Source organism: Camelus ferus, chromosome 4 (genome assembly GCF_009834535.1).
Source record: "Camelus ferus isolate YT-003-E chromosome 4, BCGSAC_Cfer_1.0, whole genome shotgun sequence".
NCBI lineage: Eukaryota > Metazoa > Chordata > Mammalia > Artiodactyla > Camelidae > Camelus > Camelus ferus.
The window spans coordinates 43,266,309-43,293,283 of NC_045699.1; the positions used below are offsets into that span (position 1 = coordinate 43,266,309).

Here is a 26,975-nt window from a genome sequence, read left to right on the forward strand (position 1 = left end):
AAGCTACCAAGTACTGACTGTCCCACACTTGGGTTATTAGGCGTTTGCTGCTGCTATCTTATCGTCACATTTCCCATTAGCACACTAAATTTCTTCAGAGAAACCGTTGTTCCTAGCTCCGCCCCATGACCTCTCCCCCTCTTTCTGAATACAAGTTTTTGTTTGTTTGTTTGTTTTTTCATTTACTAACCACATTAGCTTTTACTCCTGGATTCTAATGCTTCTAACTCTGCCTTTATCCTTTTTTCCACAGTATCCCTGAAGTGGCGTTTGCATTTTGAATTTGTAACATCCCGAGAACCAGGTTTGGTGCTCCTACCTCCCATGGAACAGCCTGAGCCTGTCACTTGGACAGGGCCTGAGCAAGTGCCTGTAGACACCTTCAGCTGGGACCTCCCCATCAAGGTGCTGCCTACAAGCCCTACCCTGGCCTCATATGCAGCCCCAGGGCCCAGCACCAGCACCATAACCATCTGAAACTGGCCCACCGTGGCACTGCTTTCTTCAGGATACTGAGAACTCAGCACCTGGACTCCAGTAGGGCCCATTTTTTTTTCCACCTGGGGTTCAATGTCATAGACAATGAGAGGCAGGCTTTCAGCTGTAGCATTAACTTATTTATTCAGAATAAATTGGCAGCTGCTAGTGGTTTCCCTGGAAGTGGCAGCAGTAGTGGGCAGTCAGCAGAAGGGGGATCAGTTGAGTTTAGCTGGAGTGGGGAGCAGGAGCCGCAGGAACAGGGGTGTTAGCTGAGCCCCACTCTGGGTCGGGCCCTCCCCCTTTGCAGGGCAGCCGGGGGTCAGATTTCTGTACCAGGGAGAACTGACAGGTTCCTGCCTCCTGACGTACCTCACACCCAGCCGGGAAGTCGATAGGATGCTGGGACCTGGGGAACCAAAGGATGAGGAATAAGTCAGAACAGTGAAGGTCCACCTTTATCCCTGCGCCACATCCCCCCTCTACTGGCATTCCTCCCACATCTTCCCCTAGTGCCCCCTTTTCCCCCTAGCTGAGCACTTGCCTACCATAGATGGATTTTTTTCGTTTCATAGCAGGAATATTTTCCCTCTAGATCCACCCCTTCTTCCTTCACTTTGTAGCCTGAAGCCTTCTCTCTCACATTCTTATTGGTACCTTCTGGTTCGGCCAGCCTCATACTGCTATTCTGTTCACTCTCACATCACAGCAATCTAGTTACTTGCTGGCCAGCTCTCAGCTACTCTGTCAGAGCCATCCTCTCTGGCCATCTTTGGTCACTCACGTGTCACAGCAGCCCACACCGACGGGATGCAGACAGGTGCAATGGAAACAGTCCTTGCGGAGCCAAGATTCACCCAGGGTGAAATATTTACCTTCATAGTGGCAGGGGGCTAGGGAAGAAGAGAAAATGTTAGTGTGTCGGAGTAGGAGGGAATAAGTGCACACTGCTCCCACATTTAGTCTCTCCTGCTTCCCAGCTGGAGGGGGCTGGGTTTTCTGACATAGGATTGTCTTTGAGCCTCCCTCCTCCCAGTGCCCTCTGCTCCTTGTCCTTCCCTAATGCCTCACCCAGCTTTACCTTGAGCTTGGAAGTAGCACTTGCTGTGGACTCCTGGGTGCTGGAGGAGCAGAGACATCACCAAGCAGATGATCCCCCAGCCGCCCAGTATCCCCTTAGTCTGTCCAGCCCAGAGCATCCTTAGGGTGCAGCCTTTCAGACCCTTCTTGGCTTCTTTTCAGGCTCCTCTGGTCTTGTCTCCTTGGCTTTTCTTTGTTTCTCACCTTGAATCTTAGCTTCTGTCTTTCTCTACTGGGCTCCTGTCTCACACCATCTCCGTGCCCTCTGCTCTTGCAGTCTTGGGGATGTTTATAAAGTGAGGACCCTGGCCCCCTGCTGAGTGGAGCTGGAAAAGCTGTAACTCTGTTTCCTGAGGTGAGGGCATGAAAACAAGAGGTCTAGCTTTAACAAGCTGTGAGAGCTGATTCATGCCCCCACACAGCTAGGGAGGGGGGGTGGTCATGGAAGGGGCACTGGACTGGGCACTTCCCCAGCAAGGAGGTAGGAGGGGTGAGGGCCCCCAGGTGGTCCCCAGAGCTCTTCCCTGACCTGGAGAGAAGGAAGCATTCCACCATCTCCCCCTGCCCTGTCTCTCTCTCTCTCTCCCCCACTCCCTCCCTCCTTCCCTCTCCCTGCCCCTCTCTCTGTCACACACAGACACACACACACACAGACACACACACACACACTCTCCAGGGGTGTGTACGCTGGGATCCCTGCCTGGACCGGAGGGAGGCATTTCCTGGGGATGGCTAATACTGTGCCCCAGCCAAACCAAGGAGATGCAGTAGGGTGCGACAGCCAGAGGCTCCAGGAGAGCGAACAGGCACCTGGAGTGGAGAATGTTTCTCTTAGACCCTAGCACAGGGTCTGCTTGAAGTATCCTAGAGACATGACTGCCCCTCAGAGATTGGAGGGAGTGGGGCAGGGGTCTCTTTTTTACAGACATCTTAGAAATAGATTATCCATTGTTCATCACCACAAACATACAGCAGATATAAGATCACCCCATATCTGGGGATGATTCTTTCAAAGAAGAACATCTCTAAATGCCCTAGAGAATGAGAATTTAGGAACATATCCTTTGAGATCCTCTTTGGGGCTTCCTACAGGTTCTGGAGAAACCCCAGATGGGTGATTAAGAGTATAGGTTGTAGAGTCAAGATTACTTGGATTCAGATCCTGACTCCACTTAAAAGCTGTGTGACCTTGGGCAAGTTAGCTTACCTCTGAACCTGTTTCCTTATCTATAAATTGGAATAGTAACACTAACTCATATGGTTGTCAAGAGGATTAAATGAGATAATGAATGTGATGTTCCTAGCACAGTCCCTGGCACACAGCCCTCAGAAAAGAATGACTAGTGTGGTTGGTGCTGAAGCTCAGAGACAAAATGAGTAGATGTTCCTTTCTTTGAATGATGCTGAGCAGCTCTGTGTGCACAGCTGAGGGCTTCTGTTGGGGCTGCTATCTCCTGGCACAGACTTCTGCCCCCTTCATACTTATGCTCCATGTCATCCCTACCACCTCCGTCAAAAACTACCTCCAGGAACATTTTGGTTTTGGTCCTTGTATCCTTGAAATTCTATATGTCTGCTTTGAGAATTGTTGCTGACTTTCCCTAGGTCAGCACCCTCACTTCTACCCTGGGAAGAGGTATCATTTTATCATCCTCCAGCTAACCTTAGGACTTCTGCTTTTTCTCATTAGGATTCTGATCCATTTCTTCCCATCTCCACTCGTGAACTCTCAAGGTCTCCTGACCAGTCTGATGCTGGCCATCTCTTTGGTACTAATTGCCCTTGGCAAACTGGATTTCTCCCACTTTTCCACATTCTAAAGACCCCTGTTGCAGCTGTTCTGCTCCTACTCACAGGGCCACTTTCGCATTTATTCTATTTTTACTTCTAAGTCTCCAGTTCCATTTACTCCAAGATTACCACTCCTGGTCACCCCGTGGATCAGCTACAACTACTTCTGGCTGACTTTTTTAGAGGGCTACTCTTTCTCTCATTTCCTCACCATTCCTAAAGAGCTTCATCAGTCCACCTCAAACTCTCCATCTGTCCTCTTCCAAGAAGACAGTTCAAGTGGCTGGAGATGCAAACTCTATTGCACCTCCAATCTAGTCAGGTCTGATACCCTTTCCATTTCAGAGGAGCACCAAGAGGAAAAAGAAAACTCATGGAGGGAGCAGGGTGCCCTGATGTAGGTTGGTGTGGGCGGGGGCATGGCCTTGGACTGCTTTCTTGGCTGGAGCAGGTGAATTAGAACATCTGACCAGCATACGGACCCAAAAGTCTTGTCAGTGGTCACTAGCTCTGCTGCTGCTTTTATGGAAGCACCAGCTGACACCCTGATGTCTGGACCATAGACTACTTTCTACTCCTGCAACCTGGAGTAGGGAGTAGGGAGACACGAGTAGGGAGCTAGAGAGCTTGAAGGTGGTGGTGGTGATGCTGTAGGCAGAGGGGCCCGGTGGGGATTGGTGTGCGTAAGGTCACAGGACCAGAGAGGTGAGAGCCGCCTGTAATGAAGATGAGGTGGGCACACAGGGGTAGGAGTAGGGGGCTTCTGGAAAGGAAGGATAGGGTGGACCCTGGAGCCCTCTCCCAGAAGTTGGTGGGGGTGGGCGGCAGGGAGCTGTTGGTTGTGCTCGCTTCTTGCAAGCCTGCCGGCGTACACACTCCTGTGTGCATCTGTGTAACTTACTGGGCCCGGAGGCCACTGTTGTGGCTGCTGTGTGTGTACGTGTGTGCATGGGGTGGTTGAGGGTGTCAATGGTCAGGGTCCTACTCCGTGATGCCTAGGGCACCGCCGTTGGGGATGCCAGTTGTGGGGGGCGCGGCGGTTGGCGCGCGGGGTGGGAGGGGGCGGCTGGCACGCGCTGCCCCCGCGGGGACAGAAAAACATCCGCCGGAGGCCCAGCTGGGCGGCGCTCCAAGCGCGCCAGGCAGGTGCGCACAGTGAGGACGGGGAGGAAGTGAGAGCATTCCGACCCCCCAGCCGCCGGCCCTCCGGTGAGTCACCGCCTACCCCCGCCCGCCGCCGGGGCCGGATAGGCGGGACCGGCGGCAGCGGCGGGGAGATTTGGGGGCCAGAGCCCCGAGGGGCAGCCAGGCGCGGGTAGCCCGGGAAGGGTCGTGGAAACGCCCGAGAGAGTTGAGAGAAGGGGCCCCTGAGGGGTCGGGTCCAGGTTTCGCCCCGGGGGAAACTCCTTATAGACGCGGACCGCAGAGCTTGTGACTGCACCCGGGCGAGCCGCGGGGCAACGCGGGTCGAAGGGAGAGGGGTGGGGCAAAGCCGAGAGTCGAGAGTCGGGTTGAGAGGCCCAGAAACGGGAGGAAGGAGTGCAGGGCTACGGAGCGAGAGCGCGGTTGGCTGGAGTGCCGGCCCGTGGCCCCGCGCCAGGGCTAGGCCTGGGCGAGCCAGAGCCTTGGGTGGAAGGAGGCTCACACCGAGGTAGGAAGGGGAAAATGGCCAGTCCCCAGAGATAAGGTCTGTCCAGAGTCCAGTGCGCTGGCAGAGTGAGGGGTAGGTTAGAAAGCAGCGGGGCCTTAGGGCTCCTTGGGTACAGTTGTGGCTAGGTCACTAAAGGCTTTGAATGCCGAGCGATAAATTCGGATTTGGCCTCGCAGGTGTGGTTTCTAAGCGGGAAGAGTAGTGAGGAGCTTAAAGGCAAGGATACCTGGGTCTCGCAATGCTGCCTGCCATTCGGTCTTTGCCAAAGGATTAGGCTTTGATCTGGTTTTTATAGTCACTTAAAATTGTATGACTACATTTATCAAACAACTTGAATAATTTTGTTGAATTTTAAAAAATAGAAAAGTTGAAAAGTCTGATTCAATATTTGATTTAAAACCCAAAGTGAGGCTATCAAGACCCGTTACATATGAATTGAGTGTTTTCCTTTGTCTTCCTTTTGCGCTGTTTTCCCCTCGCTGATATAGGGGAATTCTGTGTTGTTAATGCCTTGGTTCTACAGTTCTACTTTTCCTCATCATCACCTTGTGGTCTTTTTTTTTTTTTTTTTTTTTAATTAACTTCTTTTCTTTGCTGCCCTTTAACTTGCCCTATGTATCCTAAATCAAGTAAAACATTTTTGGGGATGCGGGTATTGGGCTATAATATACAAAGACAAGTAAGTAACTTAAACTTTACCACTATGTTAGGTTACTTATTATCTTCTGTGGACATGTATGTAACTATAAAGTTTCTATATTTACTCTGTGGCTGATAGAGACAGCTAAAGCTGTTTTTCACGACAGTATTTCTATAAACATAGCAATTTATTAGTCTGATTTCTCTTCTAAAATTAATTCTACAGTGGTATTTGGTACTTGTCTCAGAAACTGACACTAATTCTGTCATCTTTTAAATTTATTATTTTGGGCCAAAGGCAATTGCAAGGATGAGGATTGTTACAACTCATTTTAAAGATCCTTAAACTTTGCATTTACCTTTGCCCCAAACAAGAAAATCTGGGTCAGTTAATTTTTTAAAAAGAAAATAATTTCCTACTTTGGGCCCTTGTGCTTTCTCATATGCTGTTTCAGCCCCAGCCCTATCTTACTCCCAGTGGCCTTTGCCTTCATTCCTTCTTTGCTCAGCTGGGCATCTTTAGAGGAAAACTTCACACCAACTTCCTCTACTATAAATTCTCTCCCTCCCCTCAACTCTACACTTCACTTTGCCAACATATACCACTACTTCTTCACTGATTTAAAAACAAAACAAAACAAAACCCTTCAGCCCTTTCTGGCTCTTTTCCTTCTTTAACAGTCTCTCGTTTAAATCTTCTCTTTTTCTTCCTTTCTGTTTGGTAAGACCTCATATTTTTTAAAGGTTAGGCTTTATTTATTCTGCACAACCCACTTCTATCTTCCTTCTTCTTCTATTACCTTTTTCTTATTCTGGACTGTTTGTAAACTCTGTTATGCTTGCTCTCACCAAGCTGCAGCTTTCACCTTGTGATTAAACATTTTTCCTCTAGATAGAGCAAAACATGCTTATGTTTCCATTATTTTTCCTGCAATAAAAAAAGTTTTCAAAGTTTTCACATCTACTTCAGTCTCTTCTTCCAACATTTTGCATCCAGAAGCATGATATAGCCATTATTGTCAAGTCCATTGAGTGACCACTTAAGCTTGGTGTTGTGCTAGGCACTCTGTAGTGTATTTCATAATCCCGGTGCCAGATTCCTAAATGCTTACCAACAATAGATGTCTCACGTGTGTATGTATGAATGTTCTCATGTACACCTACACACGAAAGTGCACAGATAATCGAACCATAAGTCAATATATGAATATATATTCAATATATTATAATCAAGCCAGGTACATTTTGAGGTGGAAGGTGAAGATGGTTAAATTCATAGCTAGGATGGAAGGTTAAGAGACAATATCCTCTGGCTTTCTGTATCCAGACGAGAAGGATGAGAGGACAGAGTCATTCCCGCCGAGTTAAAGAAACCTCATGAAGAAGGCTGAGTTTCAGGAGTTGAGAGAGATGACTTGTAAGACTGGTGAATGGCAGGAGGATGGGTTGGAGGGGCCAGAGTCCCAAGAACATACAGTTACTATACCCAGACAGTATTTTCTCTGGCAAAGAATATGAAAGATTTTATGGTTATAGTGCTGATTTCAACTATAGTGAAGTTTCCATTGATAGCCCATATTGAAGTTTTCCTACCTTGTCTCTGCACCATTGGAATCATTCTTACCCAATTTTTCTTAAAAAATTTTTTTTCTGCTTACAAATTGCTGCACTCACAGTTGCCCCCACCACTAATAATTAACCCTCAACTAACCACCATTAATTTTTACTGAATTCCGTATCTACTTACACACTTTAATTTTTCCTGCCTGCTCTACAGTCTCTTTGTGGTGGTAGACTTTTAAAATTCTATTTATGATTCACTTTTAGCTCATTTATAAATTGCTCTTTTTTTTTTTTTTAATTGTAGACTCAGAACTAGATATTGAAAAGACATCTAGTTCTTCATGATCTCTGAAAGATGGTCAAGTGGGTCTTTGCTTGACTGTCTCTCCTGGATGGAAGGGATTTCTGCCACATGCAGTGGAGGCTGCCCATTCTACTGTTATCTGGCTTTAGGTACTAGAGGGTTGTTCAGCTGAAATCTGCCTAGCTATAGCATCTCATTTTTCCCCTTAGTTCTGCTCTTTGAAACAATATGGGAGAAATCTACTTGTTTTTCAATGTGGCAGCTCTTTAAAGATTTGGAAAAGCGTTTGTTTTTTGTTAGCTATTTACCTAAGTTTTTTTTTTTTACTCCAGCACTGTCCAAAACAACTTCCTGTGATGATAGAAATGCTCCCTGCCTGTCCCGTTTAATCAGTAGCCACTAGACACATGTGGCTATTGAGCACTTGAAATGTGGCTCGTGTGACTGAGGAATGGAATTTTAAATTTTAGTTAACTTAAGTTAATTTAAATGTAAATAACCAGATGAGGTAAGTGGCTCTTGTGTTGGTGCAGCTCTAAACTCTGGGAGTCAGTACATTGTCCCCTGGCTGTCTTTTGTCTGCTCCAGCAATCTTATGGTCACTTTAACCATGGTAAAAACATGTGTAACTGGGCTCTTGATCTGTCTGGAGGCCAGTCTTACATGTTGTCACAATTAGGGAAAAAAAAAAAAATCCCACAAACCCAGCCCCTAAAGCCCTTATGAGTAATGCCAGTCTTTGTTGGAAGTTTCTTAGAAGGGGTAGAAGATGAAGGTTATATCTCATCTCCATATCTAAGCAAAACTTAAAAAAAATCCCTCATTTAATCTCTTTCCCTAAGAGTCTCTAACGTTCCCCCTCCCTTCTCTTTTCCCTTCCTCCTCAGAAGCATCTTTCCCCCTCCTCTCTGAGCCTTACTCCTCCATGCTCTTTGACCACCGCCTCTGAGCATCCTTCTCCTTGGAGGATTCTTGGGTAGCTCCTCTTCCCCCAATTCCCCTATCCTTTCGTTATCTCTGCTCAGTAAAACCAAGGAACTTTTTCTGGACCCATCTTTCTTAGGGGGTGATTAGGGCTAGAATTTCATAAATGATTATTTTTTTCCTTTCTCACGTAATTCCTGACCTCCTCTGAGTCCTCTCAGTTTCTTATCATTGCCAGAGTCTCTGTTTAGCACTCTTGCAGAAGCAGCTCTAATGTATTCTTTTCATTCCAGATCTATTCTTGGCAAATCCTAAAGATACTTCTTCACAGTTCCCTTATCCATTTTCTTTCATTATTGTTTTTCTTATTTGGGCGTATATGTTATTTTAATAGGTTTATCTTCTCTTCACTAGTCCTCTGCATGTGGGTGGGCTGCATCCACCAAGGAAGCAGCATTCATTTCCCACGATTTTACCCAGTGCTTCATCCTTCTTTGAGTCCTCTCTTGGCTCACCATTGTTGTCCATACCTACCTCCCTTTGTTGTTTGTTGTTCTCATCTCCTTTTATTCATATATTTAATAACATTCACTATTAAAAAATCATTTTGAGGGTCTCAAATTATTTCCAGGGGACCTCATCTAAGACTCTGTACTGTGACCCAAGAGTGTGTGGATTTCTGTGGATTGAGGGTGATGGGGTTGAGGGGCAGAATATCCTCTCAACCATGGCACCAACGTTCTGGTCTGGATAATCCTTTGTTGCAGGGGGCAGTCCTTTGCAATGTAGGATGTTTAGCAGCATCCCTGGCCTCTACCTACTAGATGTCAGAGGTACCCTCTCAGTTGTGACAACCCAGAATGTCTCTAGACATTGCCACATGTCCTCTGGAGGGGAAATCTCACCCCAACCCCTGCATTCAGAACTACTGTGCTATAATATCAGCTTTCTGAAATTGACAGGTAGTTACACTTTTTCTCCCCAACTGCTGATTTGTTTTCAAAAGTGTGATCTTTGTCTTACTTCGTAGGAGGTAGCTTCTTAAAATTGCAGGTTTCTGAGCCCATCCTACACCTACTGAATCAGAAATGCTAGAAGCAGTATCTGGAAACTGATTTTTATAAGATAGCAGCCCCCCTCCCCAACCTGGTAATTCTTATGCCCTAGGGTTGACCCTCCTGTGGCATAACTGCTGCATTACCCACATTTTTTCCTGCGAGTCTTCCTGGTGCTCCAGCTTTGCTTCCGCTCTTGGCCCTATGATGCCAACACAAATAGGGAGGCCTCAGGTTACTAAGGACAACCGGGGCACAGGAAACCATAAAGGCTCAGCACTCCCACTGGCATCACAGACGAGTTGTGCCAGCTCGCTTTCTCCTTTGGGACTCAGTCATACTTCCTATTCCCCATCCCCAAATTATCCAGACTGGAAGATACCCAGGCCCAAGCCATAGACCCTGATTTTGCAGCTCTGGTGATGGAATATGGAATGGTGAGATGAGGAATGGCAAACGAAGCCCCCTGAGAGCTGATGAGATTACAAGCCTGGAGTCAGGGTGCTTCCATTAATTTATACTACTTATACTTGCTTCATTGGACCTTGAATCTTGGATCTTTTTGGATCCCTGGCTAGATGTTTTTACAATTTGCTATCCGTTAAAAGATTTAGCAATCTACTTCTGACTGGGAGCAGCTAATTTTCACCAGGAAAATATTAGTTACCAGATAATGAATTTGGGTTCTGTTTACATTTTATTATAAAGCTAGTCATTTTTCTTAAGGAAGATCATCTGATTTGGTTAAGTCTTTAAAGCCATGAATAAGTGCAGATCTGCTTGTACTCAGATGCATGAAAAATGTTGAATTGATCCAAAACTGGAGCAGGCCACCTCCATGGAACGTTCCTGGCAGGTCAGAGCAAGAGAGAATAAGGGGTGGGGTGGGGAGTAAAGTAGACTTGATAGCTCTTTTCAAACAGTTGAAGGACTGTCCTGTAGAAGAGGGGTTAGATTTACTTGATTTAGCTCCAGAAGGTGGGATAGGGACCTTTATTCCAGATGACAGTGGTGGAGGACAAATTTTGACTTATTAAGGAAAGAATATTTGAATAGTTAGAGGACCTCAAGTTGGAATGAGCTGAACTGTTAGACAGTGAATTATTTGTGACTGTGTTGTTTATATAGAGGTTAGATTATCATTTGCACAAGGGTTGGATGAGATTTTTGGACATTAAATTGTGTTTGACCTATAAGGAGAAACAGGCAAATTTTTTGGAAGTCAATTCACCCTTTCTGTTATATGATTCTGTGGTAGCTTTTATAGTGTTACTATTTTCCTAGGCACCTCTACCAAGTTTACCCCATTAAGTCATTGAATATTAAGAGTTGGTAGTAGAGTCTTTAGAGAGTTCTCAAATGTTGTACCCGAGTCCTCTGTTGATTCCTCAAGAATGATGCAGAGGTAGTTGAGAAATATAATGAAGGATATCTGGGGCACTGAGCAATCTTGCTTTTTTTTTTCCTCCTGGGGGTGGGGGTTCTGCTGAAACCCAAACCAAACCAAAAAACCCTTAAGGACCCTGATATTTCAGATTCTTCATTTATTGACAGGAAAACTGATACATGGAGCAGGGAAGTGTCTTGCCAAAGATCGTACAGCTAATAAGTTTCAGAGTTGGAATTCAGATCTAGCTCCTCTAATTCCAATCATTTGTTTCTTCCACTCTACTAGTTTACCTTCTTATAATTTGGTAAAAGTTTTCTTTCCACTTTTCTGGCCACCAGTATAATCCATAATTTTATTTCTTTGGATCCACTATTCTCTATTAGCCACTGAACTCTCCCTGCTGTCCAATCTCTGTTTCTTCTGGTTTATGTTATATACACTGTTACCACGTTATTCCTCATCAAACATTGTCTTCAGCATGAGATTTCCCTGCTGAAGAACCTTCTCCCTATTGCCTGTAAGAACTTTACAGCTTGACGCATAGTTAGCATTTTTGGATCCTTGTTCTACTAACTGAATTTGAGCCCATTCTGTTATGGGTAATAAATGGGCTACGGAATGGTGAGATTAACTGAGTCCTCCCTACCCCTGGACTACAACTTTGACAGGATTTTTGTGTATCCAGTTTTAATCAGGGATGATAAGATACAAAAGAAATAGAAGATCGCAGCTCATAAAAAGCAAGTTGTATTACAATAAGTATAATATAATCCAATTTATATGACACATACTTGTATTTTTTAAAAACTAGAATGAGATGTATAGAAACTAGGGGAAAAAAACCCACACCAAACTGATAATAGACATTAACTTTGATGAGGGGGATTTAGAAAGGGTGGGGGACTGGGGAGGAAGGAGGGAACTTAAAATACTTAATTCTCCACTGAGGAGAGCCTCCCAGGATAGAAGGGAAGCCTAAAGAACCAGGCTTGGAACTCATAAGAGAAAGAACTGCTCAACTGTCTTGCCTGCACCACTGCAAGCCGTTTCTTTGCCTTTTGGATCACTCTTTGAAAGAACTGAAGTCCCACGAGATTATTTGACTGGTCAAGCTTAAATTAAGGGCCATCTATGGCTCTATCAGGAAAGGATCTAGAGGAAGGAACCCCTAGGAAAACTCCTTGGTTTCTGTTGAGTGAGAGCAAACATTTGATTTTACTCTCCCAACAAGGCTGTGCACAGAGTGAGAGAGTTAAATGCCTGAAAGGACATCAGAGTACTCTTAGGATCCTGGGAACTAGAAATGACAAATTGGCTTCATCACCCCTCCCATCTACACTTGGATCCTGGGCTTTTCTTTTCTTTTGGTCCAACCAAGCCCTCGGTGTGGTTTTAACATTTACTAGGGATTGAGGAGCAACAAATTAAGGGGATTGGGGAGGGGAGAAGTGTAAGGCAGGGCAGGGAGGGAGGGCAGTTAGCAGGTTTTACTTTGCTTTCTCCCTTTCCTGTGCTTGTACAGAAAGCCTTTTCAGTCCCTGACAGTTAAAAAAATGATCATAATAAATATTTGTGAATTGGATTACAAGTAAAAACCATATCCATCTGGCTTTTCTTACAACCTGTTCCTCTGATGGTGGAGCTATTCTTCCCCTGTGCCATAAAGAGTGTGGCCAGGGAGACATTTCTGCTCATCTCCCTTTGTGTGTGTGTGTGTGTGTGTGTGTGTGTGTGTGTGTGTGTGTGTGTGCGCGCGCGCGTGCCTGCCAGCATACATGCCAGATTATCTTCTGCCCTTTTTGGAAGGTCCAGACCCCAGTCAGAGTATGTACCAGAAGTACTTTGTTTTCTGACAGTGGGGATTCTTCACTTTTGAAGCATTAACCTTCTGATAAAAAATACCTTTCTCCAATTCTCATCATAGCTTAGGCATGCTTTTTAAAAAGTTAACTTGGGTTAATCACCAGAGGATGTGCAAATTCACACTCTTAACTTCTGTGACTTGGAAAAGAATTTCCCTCACCTACTCTGTTTCCACTGGGCAGAGAATCCATTCCTTTGATATGTTTCAGAAGGCTGATGGATCAGGAATGATCCTGTACTACCAATGAACCAACCAACTTCTGTAAGGATTTGTCTGCCAGCCACTATTGGTAACAAAAAAGACTTTTAAATAACCCTTTAACTGTTGCAAAATGATTTATTTTTTCAACTGCATTGAAATAGAATTTACATAAAAGACAATGCACACACTTTAAGGGTACAATTCAGTGAGTTTGACAGATGTTTACACCAGAGTAATCTCCGCAGTCAATATATAGAACAGTTCTGTCACCCTCCCCAAATCCCCCTGTTACCCTTTGCAGTCAGTCTCTGACCACCCCACCCCAGACATTCAATGATCAGATTTCTATCACTGTAAATTAATTTTGCCTACTATAGAGCTTCATATAAATGGACTCATACAGTATTACCCTGTGTATGGCTTCTTTAATTCAGTATTGTTTCGATATCCATTTATGTTTTTGTGTATATCAATAGTTCACCTTTTTTATTATTGAGTAGTATTTCATAGTTGGATATACCACAATTAGTTTATCCATTCATCTGTTGATGGAAATTTAGGTTGTTTTCCACTTTTTGGAAGCTCCTGTGAACACTCACATATAAGTCTTTGTGGACATGTGTTTGAATTTTTCTTGGATAAATACCTAGGAGTGAAATCTTAGGTCCTGTGATATGGGAATGTTTAATTGCCAAACTTTTCCAAAGTGGCTGTACAATTTTACATTTACCGGCATTGTGTGAGAGTTCCAGAGTCCAGCATGCCCATCAGTACTTGGTATTGTCAGTTTTTAAAAATCATTCTAGTAGGTGTGTCGTGGTATCTCATTATGGTTTTAATTTGCATTTCCCCACAATTAATGACACTGAACACTTTTTCATGTGCCTATTTTTCCATCAATATCTCTTGGTGAAGTCTCTTTAAATTTTTTGCCCATTTGAAAAATTGGAGTGTTTGATTTCTTCTTATTGCATTGTAAGAGTTCTTTATATGGTCTTGTTACTGTGTTATGAGAGTTCTTTATATATTCTGGATACAAGTCCTTTGTGAGTTTATGAATTGAAAATATTTCCCCCTTAATCAGTGGCTTGCCTTTTTATTTTCTTTATGGTGTCTTTTGAAGAACAGAAGTTTTAAATTTTGATGAAGTCTAATTTCTTACTTTTTTTTCTTGTGTAGTTAGCGTTTTTTTGTGCCCTGCATAAGGAATCTTTGCTTATACCGAAGTCACAAAGATTTTTCTCTATCTGAAAGTTTTATAGTTTTAACATTTACATTTAGATCTTTTTATGTTTATGATCCATTTTGATCACTTCTTTAACTTTGTCCTCACTGCACAACAGATGCAGTAGGAAAGCAAGAATCTGAAATAAAGATGATACCTCTCTCAAAAACAGATATATTGTAGGACAAAAATATTAACCTTTTTTTCTGTGTATTATTGTCCTCATCTAACATTAAGTGTTGACTATTCATTAGTGAAATACATATCATCACCTGCTGTGAACCAGGCACTGGAGATTCAGTAATGAACATATTAGACAATGTCCTTGCTTCATGGAGCCTACATTTTAGTGGGAGAGGTTGTGTTTTAGTGAGCATCCATTGTATGCATGGCAAAAATCAAGAAAATATTATTGCCTCTACCTGTGATTCCTCAATTGAAGGAAGTATTTCAAATCCTTGGAGTACTTAATCTTATTGTACAATAGAGCAGGAACGTCCTTCTACAAAGGGGCACTGATTTGTAGAACGAAGGGACTCTTGGGCTGCATACAGGCAGCTATAATGCAATATGGGAAATGGTATAGCGGCACAGGATGGAAAATCAGAGTAAGTGGTCTCATGCTCCCGTTACTGCTGAGATATAGTGACCAGACTTAATACTCTTGTCCTTGATTTAAGCAAAACAGTTTGTTTTGTCTCCAGTCCTGTTTTTGGTATCTTTTTCCCAAAAGAGTTTACTGATGGTATCTTCAGAGAACCCTTAGATCTCTTTCATGATAGTCAGAGAATGAGATATCTTATCTTTCCTCAAAACCAGTCATGGTTTGTGCCAATGATACACCATTCTTCAAATCACTTCTTGTATCAGTAATAAGTGCTATTTACTATTAACATTTATAACCTAGTACTAATATCGAAAAACCAGATAATGAGTGGTGTTAATTCAGAGCAGGATGAGACCACTATGGCTTAGATTGACCTTCATGGAAGAAATAAAGCTTTAACTAGTTCTGAAAGGTAAGTAGGGTTTTGGTGGATAATAAATAAGGAGAGCAGATTAATTTGGATTAGTGGGTTTGAGAAAGAAGAGATTAAGGACCAGCATATACCCCATTCATGGTGTAACTCCCCTCTCATCTGTTCATAGCAGATGTCATTAGTCCATCATGGCACTCATTCTTGCTGAGCCTGGCAAGACTGGAACTAGGTAAGAGGAAAATAAATGTAGGCATTCAATGGAGAGATAATTTCAAAGAGGCATCAGTGAGACTTCATGAAAATGTCTGACCCTGGAGGTCAGGATGTGGGGCCTTTCCCATGTGCAACAGAGACTGTGAAGTGTTTCTGTTGCATCTATGCTGACAATACAAGCATCTGAGGGGTGTGATAGTCACCACCAGACTCAGAAAGACAGTGCTGGGGAAGGCAGTGCAATTTTTTCTGCCAGAGGGCGCCACTCAGGCAGTTTTTAGGCTGGGAGAGAACCTTGGACCCTTGAGTTAACACAAGCTGCGAAGTTGGCCCTGTTGCCAGCAGAGTCAGCAGCAAACAGGGGCAAAGGAACTTTGCTCTGAAGATCTAGGGAACCAGAGGACCACCTGCTCAAGGAGTTCAACTCTTACTTGCTGCTAAGAAATCCCCTTCCCCTCGTCCATCCAGCTCTGCCTCCAGGTAGGGAAGCAGGGGGAGAGGTAGCTATCTGAGAGACCAAGCACTTTTTATTCAAGAGAGTCTGAGCAGTACCTTAAAGACTGTTTAAATGATCAGATTTCACTATATTAAACTGGTTTGAGGACTTCTGACGGATGGGGTTTCAGCAACTGTGATGATGTACAAGACCATCATGTGAGTAAAAGGTGCCAGTCGGCTCATCCACCACCTTGGACGAGGCAAGGCAGGACTGGATGTGGAATGATGCAGGCCTGTGTCCCTGTTTCCCAGGGGGCCGATTGGGCCCATCTGAGGTAGGTTAGGATAGATGCCAGGGGCATGTCGCCCAGCTGAGCAGGTAGCTCAGTGCACTCAGCTGCAAGGGGACTGCTTACCCTTGTATCACCAGTGTCCCAGCACTGGTTGCACCCATCGGCAAGGGAGAACCATCCTGGAACACATCCACCTGGCCCTGTCAAACCTGTGGGGACAGATTCTTGTGACCTGCTGTTTCCCTTGGCATCCACCTTTCAGTTGTCCTCACCTTGAGGAACCCATTTTTTGAGGAGCCATCCAGATGTCTTGGATTTTGTCATTTACTCATTTTTCTTATTTATTCTCATATTAATTGAGTCTGTTATGCCATATACTGTCGTAGGCACTGAGAATACAGCATTTTGTTGGGATGAGGGAATAAACACAAATAAATATAATGACGTTTGAGCAATATTAAATTTGAAAAATAGTACCGAGAAAATAGAGAGTATTATTGGAATACAATGTGTATTGGGGGGGACCTTGTCTATAAAAGTAGTGATGTTAACACTTACCTTAAGAATGATTTTGAGGTGATCAGGTGAAAGATGGGAAGAATGCTTCAGGCAGAGGGAACAGTATGTGCAAGGGTGATAGATATAAAAGGAATGAAAGAAGTTCAGTGTATCTGGAGCCTAGAGAGGGACCGGAGGGATGTGATATGAGACAAGGCTGAAGAGGTAGGCAGGGGCCAGATCATGGAGCACTTTGAAATCCATGATAAGGTGTTCATAGTTCATCCCTACCAAGGGAAGGCCATTCAAGTGTTTTACTCAGAGGAATGACTTTGCCAGCACTGCATTTTGGCTGTTTATTATAGGCAGTAGATGGGGAGGGTAAACACATGATGCTGGGAGACAAGTTAAGGGACTGTTTACATTAGTCCAGGTGAAAGATGATGGTGGTTTGGACTACATAGGGCAGAGGTAGTGGAGAAGTGGATGGCATATTTTGGAAGAATATCCAGCAAGACATGGATGTGGAGAGTAAGGGAGATGGAGAATTCAAGGATGACTCAAGTTTTTGGTTTGAACATGTGGGTGGATGGTGGTGTCATTTACTGAGTAAGAGAATATTAGGGTGGGAAGCTATTTTCAGGGAAAATCACATGCCAGGTTTTGGACATTGGAGTTTGAAGTGCTTACAAGTCTATCAAGTGAAGACATCCAGTAGGCAATTGGATATATTAATTTAGAGCTGAATTACCAGCTGGACTGGTAATTCATTCTTGGCATATAGAAGCGGTTATTGGAATCATGGTTATAGATAGAATTGTAGACAGAGAGTTGAGCAGAGATAATCTGGAGTAGAGCCTCAAGAAGCACCAGTCACCCCAATGGACAGGTAGAACGGGAAGGACTGATAGAGAACTGCCAGGTGGTTGGAGGGAACACAGAAGGTGTATCACTACAGTTTGCTGTGGAGATGTACCAGAGCATTTGGCTGGACTCCTGATGGTGCTGAAGTTACCTATAATGTTTGATGGGGTGGGTGGCCTTCAGAGGACCAGAGGAGCAAACCTGGAACTCCCAGCCTGCCTTGAGTATCTCTCTAGTAACACGGCAGCCTTCTGCCTTCAAATCTGAAGAAGCCTGGACTCCAGGAGGTAACAGGGGCTCAGAGGAAGGAAATGGTTCCCCATGGATGTATTATGTTCAAGGCTCTGCCTTTAACCTAGCGAGATTCAGTAGGATCAGAGTGAATCCCCGTCTATGGACATGAACCATCCCACAGATTTTGTTGTATTCTTATCACTCCCTAGAGGCATATCCTCATCTCTTTTTTCCCCTGTCTTTGCCACTCTGATTCGGAAGCCCAGTTAGTTCCCCTTGGTTCTTGACCTCTGATTTAGCTTGGCTAGCTCCCCCTTTCTGAGGAGTGACTTCCACATATACATACTTCTAATAACCCTTCTGCTTGGCTGGCCCAGAAGCTGCCTCCTTATGCACCAATAAGCAGTCACCACAGAGCACAGCCCAGTTTTATAGGCCTAGATAAGTATAGATGCTTCCTCTGCCCCCTCTAGAGGTGTTCATGGCTCTTAGCCTTGGAATTTCTGTTCTCTTCAATCATCTCCTTCTCTTCTGTTTTGCTTGTCAGAAGCATATTCATTAGCTAGATGTTAAGGCTGGTTCTACCTTTCAGGGACGCTTGGCTTTTAGAGCTATTATCCTAGTCTAGTATCTGGGCCTAGTCTCACTCATGGTCTTAGGGCTTTTGATGACTTTTCCTACTGAGTAATATTCTGTGGAGGTTTCTACCACATGCTTTCTTTCCTGCCAGGATTAGTCAGAAATTAGCCCCAAATTGCCATCTTCCTATTCCAAAAGTCAACTCTATGTTCCATGTATTGGGTCTGAGGGAGGCTTGTAGCCCTTAGCTTATTTTGGGACCTATGATTAACATACCCTGGGTCTAAATAATGAAGTTGCAAGTCCAGTGGTGGTTTGCAATTTCTATATAGAAGCTTAAGGGCAGAAATCTGATTGGGAGGGGAGGGAGTCAGAAGATTTGTCTTGAAGTTGAGTGTGAGTTATGTGATTAGCTGACCAGGACTGACCACCAGAAAAATAAACACAAAGATATGATTAATAAAAATACATACTTTGTTCGTAGAAGTTAGTTTAACAAATGTAGAATCTCTGGCCTTTAAAAAAACCTTTTGTTGACTAGTTATTTCATTTACTTAGTTTCTTCCTTCCCCAAAGTATGATACCATTAACCAGTGAATTTTAAATGCATGCTTTGCTGACTTTTTCTATTTATGTATTTTTATTTAGTTTACTTTATGTGAAGGGGGAGGGAGTTCACTGCCACTGATGCCAACAACTCTTCCTCATATCCTCCACGCAGTCTTTTCCTTGGTGAGTTGTACTGTAAAATTCTAATCATTACTGTTGTGCAATATCAAAATGCCTTATTTATGTAGCAATTGCAGCACACTTGTCCACACCCAGGGAAACAAGGTGATGTTCCACCTGAAATTATTTCCACTGAGGTGATAGATGATGCCATGATTGTGGATGAACTCACTGAGGAAATGAGTATAGGAAGAAGGATGCAGAAAGCTGAGGACCAGAGCGTGGGAGAGGGGAAGGCTACATTTCAGAGGAGGAAGAGGATCTGCACCACACTGAGCAATGAGCAGACGCTGAGATGGAAGGATGACTAGGAGAATGAGCTGTGGTTGAAGCCATGGTAAGAAGAAGGTGATGGCCAATAGTGTGTTTGAAGTATAAGGGAGGGACTTGCTGTCATCTGTAAAGTAGGAACTTCCTCATCTCCATCATTTATAAAAATTTTACACTAGATTATTCAATTCTATTCAACAAGTATTTATTGTGCTGAATCCTAACTGTGGTGGAGTTGTATAAAAGAGGTATAAATTGTTTTAAAGTAATTTGTCTTTATAAACAAATATACCAGTAATTTATACATAAAATCTCTATCAGTTTTGACTGGTATATTTGTTAAATGGAAACCACAGACCTATTTCAGTGACATTTAAAAAACATATTTTGGTATCCTTTCATTCCTGTGATGCCTTTTTTTTTTAAACCCTTATGTAGTTTTTTTCTTACTATAAAATAGTACATAATCATTAAAAATACATTTATACATAAAATTATAACTCATCTTAGCCCCAAAAGATAGCCATCCTCAATATTTTGATTTCTACCATTCCAGATTTCTACTATGTGTGTCTGTGTGTGTGTGTATGTGTGTTTAATAAAACTGGACTTATTCCATACATTTTTCAATTTTGTTTTCATTTAATAATGTATGGTGAACAATCTTTGATACCGTACATCTCTTGAAACAATGTTTAGTGGGCTGCTTGGATTTTAATATATGAGTGTAACCTAATTTAATTATACAATGTCCTATTACTAGAAACTTAGATCTTCCCTAATTTTTCAATATTATAAACAGTGCTATGTTAAGTATCTTTGAAGCGAAATCTATGATTGTTTTCTTCATCTAAATTCTTGAAGTGGAATTGATGGGTTAATGGTAAAAACACTTTAAAGGCTTTGGTGGAAATTGCCAGGTTGCTCTCTAAAGCTGTAACAGATTGTGCTCCTGCTAGCAGTACATGTCCTTGCCCTTCCCCAAGTTATCCTGAGGATGGGGAAGTAGGAAGTCCATAATGCTCCTTTCTCTCTCTTTCCCCCAAACTCTTTTTCTCTCCTCTCCTGTGTTCTTTGGGGGAAAGAGGAAAACCAATTCTGTCTCTTCATTCCTCCGTATAACTCAGTCTGTATTCACACCAATAGCAGTGAACTCTGAATTAGAAATTTTGGAATCAGGGTCTTTGTTCTCGGTAGCGGTCAATTCATTTTTGGTTTCACTGCCACGTTTCCGGCCAGGAAAACAGAAATCACTCTAAGTATTTAAATTAGAGGGAATTTCATCCAGAGAATTAGCTATAAAAGTGAAGGAAGAGCTGGGAAGCCACTCAAGGGAAGGCGAGGCAATCCAGAGATCAGCAACAGCTGAAGGAACAAAGGTAAGTTAGAAGCTGGAACTTTGGAGCGCCAGCCCGAGGGCAGCTGCAGTCACAGGGGACACGCGATTTCTATCGGAGATGCTGGCCTAGGCGGAGGGACACAAGGAGCTCCTCTGGCTCCGGCGTCCCTCTGACTTCCATTCTTCGTCGGTGCCTCTCGTTGACTGAATTCAGCAGGGACTCAGGGGGCCCAGGGCGCGGTCTGTGAGTGTCAGCCTCACTGGAGAGGAAGAGGAGCGGATCTGATAAGAACAAGGTCGCGGACTGACGGGTGGGTAGGGCCAGTGGGAGGGGAGGGAGCACGTGATCGCTCTGCTGCGTAAGCTGGCTTTTGTCTCTTTCTAGTTAGTCCACTTCTTAAGGGTGGGTGAGGCAGGGAACTATGTTCTGACTTTTATTTTTGTGTCCTTTAAAAGCCTCTCATAAATATTGTTTATATTGAACCCAATTTAACGGTTTCTCAGCTCTCTTTTAGTCGTGTATCACTGACCGGCTCCCCTCGGAATTTTTAGTGAGATGAAACATTTGAAAACCTTTGCACAGATGGTGGGCAACCTTCCCTGCCCTTTTTGCTAGACAGTTTAGTTACTCTCAGTAGCTGATGGGAGGTGTTCTCAGCTGCCATTTGGTGGGAGAGGCTAGCGTCACATTACTGCTCCAATTTTCTCTCTCGGGGACCTAGCAGGTGTTTGAGGACAACGACTGTCTCATCTACTCACATGGAGTCTTTGTAGTCATTTATAGCACACCTGTTGTTTTTAGAGCCTTATTTTCATCCAAATATGTGTGTATGTACAGTCGACCCTTGAACAATGTGGGGGTTAGGGGCGCCGAACCTCCAGACAGTTCAAAATTTGTGTATAACTTTACAATTGACCCTCCATATGTGGTTCTCTTCTGGAGATTCAACCAACTGTGTAGTACTACAGTACCTATTTAAGTGAAAAAAAAATCCACATATAAGTGGATATCATGGCAAGATACTGAAAAATGGGTTAAATAGTGTTAAACAATTAGAATAGTTTGGATTAAACATTTCATCTGGCATGAAATGTTTCTGGGTATATGCATGTCTGATCTTCCAGAATTTGCTTTATCTGCATGAATACTCCTCCTTCCTCCTACATATACAACAATGAACTCTTACCTTCCTGCTTGCTTTCTATTAGCCTATGACTTGTTAATCTTGGGTCCTGCCCCCTTCGAGGGTCTCAGGAGATCCTGGGTCCATGTGTCTCTGATTTATATGCAAAATTTTGTATGTAGTATATGTGTGGTGTGCCTTTTGTGGGGGCAGGGGTGGGGAGAGAAAGTGTTTCATCCTGTGTTCTATCCCCAGTCTGTTTCTGTCTTCTTTCTTTATTCTGCCTGAACCTTCAGCTCCTGATTCTTTCCCTCATTCAGAAGATGACTTAGCCTCTTCATTTAGGAATGCAGTTGAGCCCCTTGTTTCATACAACCTTTCCTTCACTTCAGCATGTTGTAGAAGATACAGAGTTGAAGTTTTCCTATTGTCCTGGATTTGGTGACTTGGGTCCAAAAATGAGGACAGAGAAAGTAAGTACCACACATTCTGGAGAGAGTTGCTAATGATTGGGGACATTCACCCTTTCGGAGGCTTACAAGGAAGTAGTAGATGGCCCTGGTACCTCACACCACTAACCACCCGTCCCTCATCACCCTACCTCATTCCCAGTCAATGTAAGGTATAAAATGACTCAAGGAGGGAGTCATGAGCTTAGTAGGGAGTATTTCCCCCTCCTTTTGCCTCCCAAACCAAGCAAGAAGATATCAAAGAGAGTCTACATGAAAGAGAGACCACTTTCTCCTTCCCTACTTAGACTGTCTATTTGGACAGTGGACTTGTTTAGCTCTGCATTTATCTGAGAAGAGGAAAGGCAACTGGAAGTGGAAGGACAGAGAGTGGGTTAGTGGTGGAATAGCCTGTATTCTTTCTGTTTGGCTGAGTAAGGATATACGAGTTTCTTGTGGTCACAGGGACACTGAGGAAGACAGCTGAGCTTGAGCCATCTTGCTGGTAGCCTATGCCAGAGGCTGCCTGCTGGAGTTAGGAGGGTTAAAGGAAATGACCTGGAGTAAGATTGTCTACATTAAGTCACAAATCAGCTGGGAGGACCCATGGGACTTTCTACAGAACACGCACAAGTGCCCCATAAGAGATCCAGCATTTTCACATCTGCCAAACATCCACAGCCAACAGTGGTTTGTGATAACAACTACCTTGTTTTAAAGTAAGTATTTACTTTTCTGTCTATTCCACTAGGTCATGTATTTTATGAAAGAAGGAATGTTATCTTGTTAATCAAGGTACTTCAACACTGGCAATACATTTTAGATGTCAAATACCCTGAGTTCTGCATGATTTTCAAATGTTCCACCAAACATTAGTATAGAATGTCCATACATAAGGAAATCTCATCTGTTATTACCTATCCTAACACGGTATTTAATTTAGTATTTTTTTAATGGAATGGCTTCTCTTAAATCCTAATTTACTCATTCCTTATAATTTGGTGCAAACATCTGAGCACTTCCATAAGTCTTCTGTCATAGTCTTGTACAATCATTTATGTATTGAAATACCTATTAATTTATTGTAAGTTATTGTTCTTTATTTCTCTTTTCTATTAGAGTTAGGACATTTTATTGATGTTTTGAAATTACGTGTATAGATATCTTGTATTATCTATGAGTTTCATTTTAGGTTAGTAAAGGTGCTGTTATTTAAAATATTTATTGGAAGAAAGGAGGCTTAGGTCTGATAGCATCGAGAGTCACTGTGTAGCCATTGGTTTTCAAAGTGCTGTTTCGAGCCACAGAGCTCAAACGTTTTACTCATGGGTGCCCTGAAATAATAATACCTACCGCACCACAGTTTTACGTTGAAATCTAACAATTATTATCCACACTTATATTTATATATTGTTAATAAGAGATAGAAAATATTAATCATTTTATAAATTGAAATAAGCTAAGGATTGACTATAATGTTAAAAAAAATTCATGATGACTTGATAAAGTAGACTTTTAACTGTCTTATTGAATAAAAGCACACCAAAACCAAAATCAGTTACTTAATTTTTTATCCATGGGTTTTATTCAGTGTATCTCCATATTTTGGTGGCCTATAAAACTTTCCAGTTAGATTTTGTTTGTTTGTTTGAAGTCATGTTATTGAGGTATAATTTATATACAGTGAAATTCAACTTAAATGTGTACTCCAGTTACTTTTAAAAGGAAATATATCACAAATGTATTTTCCTTTGGCTATACCAATGTAGAGAATCCCAGCATAGCTACTAACCACTCCATTTCCAATGCCAGGTTTACCCTTAACAGAAGTATGTATACGGTGAGAAAGGCAGGAAGTCCCATTAGTTTAAGGCACCTTGATTAATCTTTCAATGTTTCCCTAGACCAATATCTTCATTTATAGATCCCTTTGTTAGGGGCCCCAGTTTTACACTCTAGAACAATTCATCATAGTAAGGTTTGGCAGGGGCAAGGGACATGACTTTCTTTTTTAAAGTAGGGGAAGGACTGTGTGAGCACAAGCGCATTCTTGGGCAGATCAGTTTTAGGAAAGAGTACATGTGGAAGACGAGGGTCTAGAAAGGGATTCCCCTGAAACCATCTGTACATACATGGCTCTTGGAAAATCCCCCTGTCCGAGGGCTGCTGCCCAGAGGTTCAAGGCTCAGGAGCTCTGTCTGAGAGGTACGAAGGGCAGGGGACGTGGGTTTGTGGGCTCACCTCCGCTACTTCATCTGAAACAGCTGGGCTTCTTTTCTGTTCTACTTTAAACTTTTGTTTGAAGGGAGCGTTTTGCTGCTAAAAATAACAATTTGAAAAACACAGCATCCATGGGGAACCATTTAAGAGGTTCAAGCAGGGAAGTGACACAATTAAGTTTTTGTTTCAAAAGATCACTCTGGCACCTAAACATATCGTCGTGGAGGATGGATTTGAGGCAGGTGAGATTCGAGGCCCAGAGACTTGTCACAGAGGCTGTTGAAACAATCCGAAGGAAAATTTGTAAGAACTAGCAATTCTCGGCTCCATCCCAGAGCATCAGTATCCCCTTTAGATGGAGCAGGGGCTTCATGGATTGCAAATCCCCATCCAGCTGCCTCTCAGTTTGCATTTCCTGGATGGCCCTGGAGGGCCTTTGCCTCTGTGACCCCTGCCTTAGGGAATTTTTGACTCTTTCCTCCTCACCTGTAGATCCTGTCTACCACCAAATCCTGTTGTTTCTTCCTTCAAATTATCTCATATTTGTTTCTCTCTCTCAGTTACTGTGCCACTGTCTTAGACCAGCCACTTAACATTTCATACTTAGATTTTTTCCAGGAGCCTCTTAACCTATCTCCTGCTTTCAATCTGTCTGCCAACCAATCCTACATTGCCACTGTAGCTACTCGTATTGTTTTCCATGACATATTGCAGCCATGCAAAGAGAGTACAGTTCTGTCAAATTTTGCTTCAGATTTCTCCTCCTCTTCCAGTCTTTGGCTTCTCTAGAAAATTCTAAGTAAAACAGAAGATTAAAATGGGGATTAATACATTTCCATTCTCTAGAAACTTGTTTAGATCTAGATCATTTTCCTTTGCTTCTTTATATGTGAGATATTTGTAAATTGAGCAGGACCTAAAAAGTGAGGGAAAACATGCCACTTTTTTTTCAGTGAGATTTTGTGAAGTGAGTAGAATTTTAAATAGAGTGGAGAAGGAAATATAACCAAGGATATTATATCTGAGACTTCATGGTATCAGATGCTCCCAAAGGGTGGTAAGTTATTACTGGGAATGGTAGTAATGGTGAAGGGTGGGACTAGGAACATAGGGAAGCAGTATACCAACCTGAGAAAAGAGGCCAAGCGTAGACAAGCAGTGGAAACCACTGGGACTTTTCTGGATACTCACAGAGGTGCCAGTCCAGGCTTGGACGGAGCAAATGGGTGAAAAATGGGTTCACCTGGAGCTTGAATCATTATGAAGATGAATATACATGGTTGCTTCTCTTGACAGTCCTTAAATTCCTTCTTAGGAATCACTGGTTCTCCATGAAGCATTTTCCATGAAAACTGATATTTATGACTCTCACAGTATGTATCAGTTCAACTCTTAGAATACATATCTAGATGGGTAAGTTAGAAGCTGGGATCTGATTTGAAAACATTTTAAAATTTAAAACTTCTTAACTTATAAATGAAAGCGATGCATGAATTTAAGGTAAAAACCTTGACCCTTTAAACAATAATAGTAGCTCTTTGAGGATGTTGAATATTATGAGAAGTGGACTGGACCCAAGGTCTAGAACCGTACTGTGCACAGCTATGGAGGGTGAGGGAAATGGGGAGATGGAGAGTGGGCCACATGAACAATAATGGGGGTTTGACCTGTTTTCAGAATTTTCTGTCTTTCCCTCACTGGGGCTAAAAGAAATAATGTGGAATTTTAGTAAAGTCTTTTTCTGCCTTTAATACATTTCACTATGTTTCTCCTTTTATACTGCCTCCTTCTCTCCCTTTTTGAAATGCTGCATTTGAAATGTATCCCCTTTTGACTTTTTAGTCTTAGTTTCTGTGGCTGCTCTCTGCCCTTTGTTGGCAAGTTCTCTTGGACCTGTCTGTCTTGTGCATAGGAGACAATCACACATAAATGAAAGCCTTTTTTTCTGCAAAACAGTTTGGTCAAGCAGAGAGAAAACTGGAAAGTGTTTCATTTCTCTGGAATCTTAGAGGCCAGGAGGCATGGTCTGGTGTAGAGCAAACCTGAGGGTCCAGAATTAGCTGTGAAATCAGGTGAGTTACAAGTTCAGGATTGAACTAGAAGTCTGCTTGGGGCATCAAGGCTTGACATGGAGAATGGCATGAGCCCGAACCCCATGGTGACCTCAGAACTCAGCAAGGGTCTTGAGGCTCCTTTGGCCTGCACATGACTGAGGTCAGGATTTCTTTGCACTAAGGAACAGGGCAGCTTGGAAATTACAGTAGTTTCTAGCAGCTAGCTAATTTGATGCTCCACGATTTAGTTCTGGATCAGATGTGAGGTGTTAGGGCTGGCTCTGTCCCAGAAGAAATTATAGATGGTGTCCGCGAAGTAGTTGGAGGCATTAGTGACCCTACAGAGAGAAAGCCGGATCCTAGCTGGGTGCTGCTCAGGCCAGCAGGAACTTTAGGTTTCCCAGGCTTTGTATGAGTTGCAGTAGGGCCACCAAATACAGTCAAATCTTATTGTCCTTATCAGTGAGAACATAATTAGATAGTTGAAATATGTAGATTATCAAAGTTCTCATTTATCTAATATTTTC

The 26,975-nt window shown here is 43.0% G+C and overlaps 2 protein-coding genes and 1 long non-coding RNA gene across 5 annotated transcripts in view; 2 read left to right on the forward strand and 1 right to left on the reverse strand.

The window, feature by feature from the left end:
* The window catches only part of RGP1 (RGP1 homolog, RAB6A GEF complex partner 1), a 25,706-nt gene extending 13,237 nt beyond the window's left edge, over nucleotides 1-12,469 (forward strand). For all 3 annotated transcript variants that reach the window (XM_006187893.3, XM_032477954.1, XM_032477955.1), the window contains exon 9: nucleotides 254-12,469. In XM_006187893.3, the coding sequence (XP_006187955.1) occupies nucleotides 254-477 (224 nt within the window). In that variant the 3' untranslated portion in view covers nucleotides 478-12,469. The remainder of the gene's footprint in view (nucleotides 1-253) is intronic.
* On the reverse strand, nucleotides 706-1,811 carry MSMP (microseminoprotein, prostate associated). Its single transcript, XM_032479124.1, has 4 exons — nucleotides 1,807-1,811; nucleotides 1,559-1,677; nucleotides 1,262-1,370; nucleotides 706-886 (listed from the first exon to the last, which is right to left on the reverse strand). The coding sequence occupies exons 1-4, from the start codon at nucleotides 1,809-1,811 to the stop codon at nucleotides 706-708; spliced, it is 414 nt and encodes a 137-aa protein (XP_032335015.1).
* Nucleotides 12,470-14,477: 2,008 nt separating the features above from the next.
* LOC116663186 lies at nucleotides 14,478-23,729 on the forward strand. The gene is made up of 2 exons (XR_004319311.1): nucleotides 14,478-18,995; nucleotides 19,089-23,729. It is a non-coding gene; the product is annotated as an uncharacterized LOC116663186 (long non-coding RNA).
* The last annotated feature ends 3,246 nt before the right edge of the window (nucleotides 23,730-26,975 follow it).